The 9,212-nt window shown below is 34.7% G+C and overlaps 1 protein-coding gene across 3 annotated transcripts in view; it reads left to right on the forward strand.

Annotated features, from left to right (window-relative positions):
- The window catches only part of LOC109216236 (tobamovirus multiplication protein 3-like), a 6,925-nt gene extending 1,339 nt beyond the window's left edge, over nucleotides 1–5,586 (forward strand). Inside the window, exons 2-11 of one of the 3 annotated variants that reach the window (XM_019380373.1) lie at nucleotides 185–275; nucleotides 474–526; nucleotides 615–707; nucleotides 786–857; nucleotides 2,152–2,224; nucleotides 2,330–2,375; nucleotides 3,951–4,014; nucleotides 4,109–4,162; nucleotides 4,430–4,507; nucleotides 5,157–5,586. In XM_019380373.1, coding sequence (XP_019235918.1) covers nucleotides 185–275; nucleotides 474–526; nucleotides 615–707; nucleotides 786–857; nucleotides 2,152–2,224; nucleotides 2,330–2,375; nucleotides 3,951–4,014; nucleotides 4,109–4,162; nucleotides 4,430–4,507; nucleotides 5,157–5,249 — 717 coding nt within the window. In that variant the 3' untranslated portion in view covers nucleotides 5,250–5,586. Of the gene's footprint in view, nucleotides 1–184; nucleotides 276–473; nucleotides 527–614; nucleotides 708–785; nucleotides 858–2,151; nucleotides 2,225–2,329; nucleotides 2,376–3,950; nucleotides 4,015–4,108; nucleotides 4,163–4,429; nucleotides 4,508–4,600; nucleotides 5,075–5,156 lie in introns of those variants that run through there. The other 2 variants (XM_019380374.1, XM_019380375.1) reach the window with 2 other exon arrangements.
- The last annotated feature ends 3,626 nt before the right edge of the window (nucleotides 5,587–9,212 follow it).

A 9,212-nucleotide genomic window follows, 5' to 3' on the forward strand; every position in this document is an offset into this window, starting at 1 on the left:
AAATATATATATATATATATATATATATATATATATATATATATATATATATATATATATATATATCTTCTTGCTTATCAAGTAATCATATGGTTAATATGTGTTCTAAAATAGATATAGTCCCTGAGATTATTGCTTTAATGTACCTGTGACTCTGGTTGTTTCTAACTTTGTCAAATTGCAGGTGCAATTAATTCGGATTCAAATGAGAGTTCCCGAGTATGGATGGACCACTCAGAAAGTTTTCCACTTTCTTAATTTCTTGGTGAATGGAGGTTGGTATCTTCTTTCATAATTATTTATGTTGGAAACATGCTGATTGAAAATATTACAAGCTGTTTTTCAAATGATCTGTCCGGTACTCCGCTTATACTACTTGGGAAAAAAAAAGATTTTTCCGGCACATTTCACTTTGCTAGTTTGCTTTGACCTGTTGGGTTTAGTAATGAAGTCGTGTTTTTGTCCGTTGGTAGTTCGCTCGCTTGTTTTTGCATTTCGCCGGGATGTTCAGAAGTTGAACCCTGAGGTTAGGCACTGACATAGATTAGGTGTCTGGTTGCCATTTTATATTTCTTTCCTTTCAGTTTGTAACTATGTAGGTTATGTTTGTGTAGATTATCCAGCACATCTTGCTTGATATGCCAAGTCTTGCATTCTTCACAACTTTTGCTCTGCTAGTATTATTCTGGGCTGAGATATACTATCAGGTTTGCCTGTGATCTCTCAACTCAATGTTTTGCAGATTGTGTCACTTTCAAGGTTAATATATGTCTTTCCTGTTGCAGGCACGTGCTGTATCTACTGACGCTCTTAGGCCTAGTTTCTTCACAATTAATGGAGTGGTGTATGCCATTCAGGTAGATATTTAGTCCTTACACTACGCGTGCTCAGCAAAATATTGGTGCTTGAGCATTGAGTTAAATTAACTCCTAACATTTTGCAAAATTTTAAACCTAGAAATTATTCTCCCAAAACTTGACTAGTTTTACAGACAAGGACCGCGTTTCATTTTTTTGATAAGCGAGAAATATCCGAGGGAATGAAACACGGTTTGTAGCCTTCTCCACTTCAATACCAAGCTCTTTTCTGCGGCAGAGTTCGAACCACGGATGTGCCTAACCCAGACATCATTTGTTGCGCTCTTACCACTAGCCGTAGGGTCACAATGACTGTCTTTCATGTTCTCAATATTTTTAAAAATTAACAGAGGTTTTTCTTTTGAATTCTTAGTTGCATTTGTTTGTTTTACTTTAAATTGTTACTCCTACTTAATTTGCGTTATCTGCTGATAGACCTAGTAGTTGCATCCATGCAAGTTGTACACTGACATTGGAATTTATTTGTTTTATATTTGCTGACTGAATTCCGTCCATCTAAACACGTCTCATGCACCAGATAGTAATAAGACCTGCCTTCAGCTTGCCTTCAACTACTTTCTTGTCCAGTACAAGCTCAAAAAGTGTATTCATGCTGCATCTCAACTCCAAATCACTCTCTCAAGGCAAAAAGCCTGCTTGAACTTTTTTGCTGGACAAAACTGTCCCCTGTAATTAGTACTAGTCATTTTTTGGACGTCGTTAGTACTATTGTCCTAGATTGACACTTTGTATAGGGCCTAGCTTCTCTTTTGTTTTTGCCTTTTGTAACTAGGCCTCCTGTAACTATGCATCTTCTTGATGCTTTTTTTTAATGAAACACCTTACTTCATCCAAAAAAAAAGTGTTCATGTTGCTTTTGGGGGTAGGGAAGACATGATCGACACTTTCCCCTACCCGCCAAACCCCAAATGCACCCATCCCAAAGTAAAAAGGAAAGAAGCGCCAGTGATTATACAAATTCGTCACATCAGAGGGAAGAAAAGAAACACAGCACCAGTAATTTTGACATAAATGTTCTTCAGGTCTTGGTGTATTGGTTCCAAATGGAAGTACATGAATAGGACTGGATTTCTAAGTTTGAAGATGCTTTATCAAGAAGGGATACTGCGTCTGGTGATTTACTAAGTGCCAGAGTTGGACATCAGACAAGCTTATGTCCTGTGATAGAGTTTTTACATGAAACAGTATCTGAGAAATTGAATTTCTTTCATAGCTACAGATGCTTTGTTGATGTTTGTTGCTTGATTTATCCTTTTTCTTATTAAATTTCCAGATTATATTATGGCTGATAATATGGTGGAAACCTATTCCAGCTCTTGTCATCTTATCTAAGGTGTTCTTTGCAGGTCTGCATTTTGGGTTTTACCTTATTTAATAGTTTTTCTATTGCATAGATATATTGCGTCTGCACTGACACATTTTCTTTTGTACTGGCCCGCATTATTTTGCAGGTGTATCTCTATTTGCAGCCTTGGGGTTTCTTCTTTATGGAGGAAGGTAAGATCTAATTTCTCGTACCAGTGATCTAATCTAACCTCTGAATGAGTGCATTGGTGGGACCACACATCTAGAAGCATTAGTGCTAGCAGACGATCATATGCCATGCATTTATTTCTGTCCTTTGTGAGACAATGGCGCTATGTTTATCAAAAGAATATCTGATTAACGGCTACACAGACCCTTTACCACTTTCACTTTCTAAATTCTAAGAACCTCTGTTGTTATGCTATGTAATTGTTGTTTACTTGCTCAAAGTTGTCTTTTGGATAAGTTATGATCTGCTTACCCAGCCTGCAAATTCATAGATTTTAAACCAGCCTGAGATTAATCCGAGCTAAGCCTTAAGGATCGCCTTTTTCTGAACTTAATGTAATTTATATAATAAGCTGCTTCAGGTATTAGATGTCATTCATTCTCTGATTGCAGCAATACATACAGTCGTTCTCATTCATACATAGCAGTCCATATTGCTATGTCATACACCATGGTGCTTCCCTGCTGTTGCCAAACATTTGAATAATTTCATAAGGATGAGCTAGTGAGAGATGGGCAAGATTAAGAGTTGATGTGAAAGGAGAATAACACCCAGTTAGGTCCGCGTATGGTGGATTTAGAGTTGGATTTATGGTAGGCATCCATCTATCTCTTACGATTGTGTTATCGTCATGGGCGTCATGATCTTCACGTAGGTTAGGTTCAATAATTTTTTTTTTTTAAATGTTTCTAGTAGTGAGAGCAAGTGTTCACTGGGTTCTGTAACAAATGGGGATATCTTAGAACCAAAGCCCAAATCTGGCTAGTGAAAAATATAATCATTCATTCACAGCTGCAACACTCATAAAACATGTAAAGTTGGTTTTTTTCTTCTATTGGACTCTGAGATGAGGTCTATCAGAAACATCCTCTCTACCTTCAAGGTAAGGATAAGGCGTGCGTACACACTACCCTCCCTAGACCCCACTTGTGGGACTATAATGGTTTTGTTGTTGTTCTTGTTGTTGGACTCTGAGATGAATCTGCATGAACATGTAACCCAACTGCCTTAAGTAGACTGGGTACATAGAGTGCCACGTACACCTTTTGTGGCATCTACTCGGATTAGGCACATGGTAATATTGTATCCCACTTGTTCAGACTTGCTCCCTAAATTCTTTTTATTTTATTTTAAATAAAGAACTTACTCCCATAATTCCTTTGTATACTTTCATGAGCATTTGTCTTTTCTCTTTTTGGTTTTCATGTCTTAGCTTATTGATCTGTTAAATGGTCTAAAATTTTTCTTCTATTTTTCTTTGCTAGTTTTGTGCAAATAGATATCCTGCAATTTAATGTTGAAATATGCAGTTGAAAATTTGATTAGTAACTTACATCATAAAATATTGATATTAGTTCACTCCTTGAAGGCTACCTAAAGTGGATAGTATATGTTCGTTTAATTTGTCCCTTCACCTTTTGGTACATGCACATTTTAATATAATTTGTACGTGAAAAGTAGGTTAGAATGGGTAGTCATGGTTTCATTACCTATTTGATGTTCACAGTTTTTCTTCACCTTACGTCATTTCCTTCCAGGCTTTTCCTTATGTTACGGCGTTTCCCTGTAGAATCAAAAGGGAGACAGAAGAAGCTACAGGAGGTATGTTACTGTCGTACTGTGTGTCTTTCATTATTAGTTGTCCTTTCTTCTAGTTTTTTGTCGTTTAACTGCTTCTGTATTTTGGCATCTATAGGTTGGCTATGTGACAACAATATGCTTTACATGCTTCCTCATTAGATGCATTATGGTAAGTACATATTCCTGCCGAATAAGATATTCTCAGCTAAATTAGGACGACGCCACAAAAAGCCCTGCAAGCAGTCAATCATTTTTGTGATATGTGATTGACCTCTGTGTATTCTCCTTAGATGGTATTTTTATATTCTGAATATTGTTGTTGTAGTAAATTAGTCTTAGCTTATACTTCCAAGATTTCAACTGAAGTTGTTTAAGAAGGGCATTAAACCAACTTGACCCATGTTAACTCTTATTTCTCTTATCATGTGCGTCACAGCTGTGTTTCAATGCATTTGATAAAGCTGCGGATCTCGATGTCCTGGACCATCCGATTTTGAATTTTGTGTACTACCTAGTAAGTTCCTACAGCACTAAACCTTTAGTGGTACGTACTTTCAGCGTGCATATTGCTCTTTTAAGTGCCAGTGAAAAAGATTAATATTGGCAGCTGGTAACCTGCGTAAAGCTATGTTGCTCGAACTCTCTGAAAATTTCGCTGGATGCGTGTCGGGTCCCGCAAAAGTAGTGTATTTTTGGAGGATCCGACCCGGTGCGGAAGCATTTTGGAGATCTGTGCAACATAGGCGAAGCATAGTTTCCAAATCATGACTTAATTGGAAAACCGATATGATTCACCAGCTTGTGGCATTCAACACCTCTTTTCGTCCACAGTTCGTTGGTTAGGGTTGAGAGTTTCTTGTTTATGCGATGATATCTAGGTTTTTTTGTCAATGTTTTCTTGAATTGAAAACTGGCTCCAATTACGGCATTTTGATGAAACAATAAATTTAGGAAGGTTGAGTATGTGTACTGAAATTAAAGCTTGATTTATTTCTATTTATTTGTGTCTTTGTCCTTGCATAAGTAAAAGTTGATGTAAATCTAAACCCATGATATTCTAAATTTGGGTTTTCGGCCTTTATTTACAATATTAAGTGCACAGAAAGAAGACAAAATTGTGTATATGTTTTGAGGATGACCAGAATTCTGTCAACTCTTTGCAGTTGACGGAAATACTACCTTCTTCGCTTGTCCTTTTCATTTTGAGGAAGTTGCCTCCGAAGCGAGGGATCACACAGTACCACCCTATTCGCTGATACAATAGTCTGGATTCAATGAGGGGGATGAAGCTTCAGGATGGAAATCAAGCTCTGGGAAGTAGGATCAGGTACCAGACGAGTTGGCTTTTATGATACTTGTCTTACCTGGAAGTGATGGAAGCAAGGACCATTTGAGAGATTATCTTGTACATGGAGTATGGTTCATCAGGGACTCTGAAACTATAGTTTGTTCTTTGCAGATTTTTAGTTATGTTTCTAATTTATAGTCTTGATGCAAGAGTTGTGGAACATGCTGTGATTTCTAGTGTAATTATCCTCATCTTTGTCTTTCAGATTTCAATTGATTATTCTTTTTTCCTATATTTCAAGTATGTTTCGTGGCGTACTTGTTTGGTACACCCTATATTTCTCTTACAAGATAAGAGCAAACTATTATGATGCATTGATGTTGCATGGTATATGATGGTCTTATAGATACATAAAAAAAGGTGGATGTTTGTGAATAGTACCGAACATAATGTAGATAATTTACTCGAGAACTTTATCTGCTTCATGCTCACACTCATGTATTCTGAATGGTGAAGATGATTGTCTTCTCCAGGGAGATGAATTGCTAGTCATGCTGCAATTTGAATGGGTAGACTTGTCTCTCTTTTCATGAAGAGGACTGGTTGGTAACAGTTCAGCATTTCTAACTACCTTTCTCCTTTGACTTCTCTTAGTGTTAGGAGTTCACTCATGATGTTGCCTCACTTTAATGGACAAGTCTTCAAGCATCAGTTGAACCGGTTGGGTTCAGATGAAAATGGCTACGAGTATGAAGTGACACTCAAACAACACTCATGATGTTATCTCAGACCTATGTCTGGGTAGGGGTGGCAATGGGGCGGGACGGGGGCGGGGCGAGTTCTGTTTTAACCCACAAATTTTCACCCGCCCCGCCTAGCATGTTCACCCGCATTCACCCGCCCCGTAACTACACCCGCCCTGCTCCGCTCCACTAATTTTATTTTTATTTTTTTAGCTTTGAATTTTCTGCTCAAGCTTTTTAAGTTAATTATATTTACTTTCATTAAACTAATTCATTACTTTGGTATATATCAAATGGAATGTTTCTTTGGGATTTTAAATCTGGGTTACATTTATGATTAGAGCTATTTCGGTTGCTTCAGTTGTATCTTGCTGAAGAATATGCTTCAGCTATTAGGAGTTTAACCCATAAAAAAAAGCAGAAAATAATTAATGCAGATGAATTACAAAGATGAAATAAATTAGAAAGAACTTTTTTAAGAAGAAATTTTTGGCGTTTGCTTATTTCATTGTCAAAGTATACTTGTTAATTTATCTTCTGCTTTTTGTTTCTTCTGGGGGTGGGGTAGGGTTGTGGTGTGCTCGAGGGGAGGGGGTTGGATTTTAAAATAGGAGAATGACACAGTTACCCACAAAAACAAAACTATTTATCCTTGTCTACCCATTTATTTTTTTACCTATAAACCAATTACATTTCCTATCCATAGTAGTTTTTGTGAAATTTTTCTTTATTCTCCAATTCTTTTTTTTTTCTATGCTTCTTTTCTTCTTCTTTTTTTTTTCTTTTCTCCATTTCTTTTTTCTCGTTTTCTTCTTATTTTTTTCTTTTTTCCTTTTCTAATTTTATTTAACTTCTTTTTTTTTATATTCTTTTTCTCTTCATAATCTNTACTAAGAAAAATCAAATTGTGTGTCAATTAAATGTAAGCTAAATACAACCTAAAAAAAATATTAACTAACATATGATACCAGTATAATATATAGCTATTCCAACAGGGTATACAATTGTACACAAAGAGTTAAAAAAAATTCTTGTTTTGAGTTTCAAAATAACCACAAACTCAACAAACCCAATTTATGAGTTTCAAAGCTTCAAGGTCCTCCAATGGTATATTAATATTTTGCAGAAGTCAGAAGTCTTGGAATTCAAGTCATAGAATAAATCAAAGCGAAAAAAAGTTTTGAATTTTCACTTTGCCCCTCGCGCTGGGTAAAAGCTTAAAGCAAATTAAAAAGGAAAAGGCAAGTGAATTTACGGGTAATAAGTATACTATTATAGTATATTGTATACTATTACAGCATCCTGCTACAGTATATTACTTATTATTACAGAATACTATAACAATATATTGTATACTATAATAGTATATTGTTGCAGTATAACTATATACTCCTATAGTATATTGTATAATATAGCGGTATACTGTTAGGTAACTGTGTTCTTCTTCAATTATTACAATATACCGTTGCAGTATATTGTAAACTATAATAGTATACTGTTGCAGGATAGCTATATACTCCTACAGCATATTGTATACCATAGCGGTATACTATTGGGTAGCTATGTTCTTCTTCGATTTTCAGCTGAAAATTTCGATCCCAATCACCTCAAATCAGCTCCAAATGCTATCAAGTTTCAGTATGAACTTCCAGAAGGTACTATAAGCAATATTTAACAGCACCCACTTTGAATCAAACAAGAAATCTTCAAAAATAAAATTGAGCTTCAAGCCCAACAATGGTGGATATTCAAATACACATAAAAATTTAGATCTGGGAAGCTTACTCGAAGATACTATAAGCAATATTTTATAGCACCCACATCGAATCAAACAATAAATCTTCAAATAATATTTCTAATTCTGGAGCTTCAAGCTCAACAATGGTGAGTCTTCATACACACATAAAAATCATAGGAAGATGAGGTAGAGCAATAACATGGGTTGACCCTCTTAATGAAGATCGATCTGACAGAGGAGAAGTAGATCCATTTAAGTACACTACCAAGTAAGCTTGCAAAAATGAAGTCAGATGTTTTAACATTCTGTAGTTCAAATGCGAAGGCAAATAGCTGTGGGCCGGGTAAATAGTCTTGGTTGCATAGGTAGAAAAAGTAAATAGTTTAGGTTTGGGTATTTAAGGGTAAATAGTTTGGGCTTAATGGGTATAAAGTAAGATTTTCTCTTCCGGGAGAATGACACAGTTACCCACAAAAACAAAACCATTTATCCTTGTCTACCCATTTATTTTTTTACTCATAAACTAATTACATTTCTTACCCATAGTAGTTTTTGTGGAATTTTTTCTTTATTCTCCAATTCTTTTTTATTTCTATGCTTCTTTTCTTCTTCTTCTTTTTTCTTTTCTCCTTTACTTTTTTCTCGTTTTCTTCTTATTTTTTTCTTTTTTCCTTTTCTAATTTCATTTAAATTCTTTTTTTTTATATTCTTTTTCTCTTCATAATCTAATTTCATTTACTGTTTTCATTGTTTTTTATTATTCTTTTTTTTTATACTATTACTAAAGAAAAATCAAATTGTGTACCAATTAAATGTAGCTAATACAACCAAAAATTGTTAACTAATATATGATATCAGTATAGTACATTGCTATACCAACAGGGTATACAATTGTACGCAAAGAGTTAAAATTTTTTTTTATTCAATTATTAAACGGAAATAATATCAATTGTCAATAAAAATTTTAAAAAATTCTAAAAGGGTCTAATTGTAAGAGTATACCGTTACGTTATATAGCATACTATAATATTTTTTTTTTGCATTTTCAATTTGCCCCACGCTGGGTAAAAGCTTAAAGCAAATTAAAAAGGAAAAGGCAAGTGAATTTACGGGTAATAAATATACTATTATAGTATATTGTATACTATTACAACATCCTGTTACAGTATATTGCATATTATTACAGAATACTTTAACAATATATTGTATTCTATAATAGTATACTGTTGCAGTATAACTATATACTCCTATAGTATATTGTATACTATAGCGGTATACTGTTAGGTAACTCTGTTCTTCTTCGATTATTGCAATATACGTTGCAGAATATTGTAAAATATAATAGTATACTGTTGCAGTATAACTATATATTCCTACAGCATATTGTATACCGTAGCAGTATACTATTGGGTAGCTGTGTTCTTCTTCGATTTTCAGCTGAAAATTTCGA

This window comes from Nicotiana attenuata, unplaced genomic scaffold (assembly GCF_001879085.1).
Source record: "Nicotiana attenuata strain UT unplaced genomic scaffold, NIATTr2, whole genome shotgun sequence".
In the NCBI taxonomy this organism is placed as follows: domain Eukaryota; kingdom Viridiplantae; phylum Streptophyta; class Magnoliopsida; order Solanales; family Solanaceae; genus Nicotiana; species Nicotiana attenuata.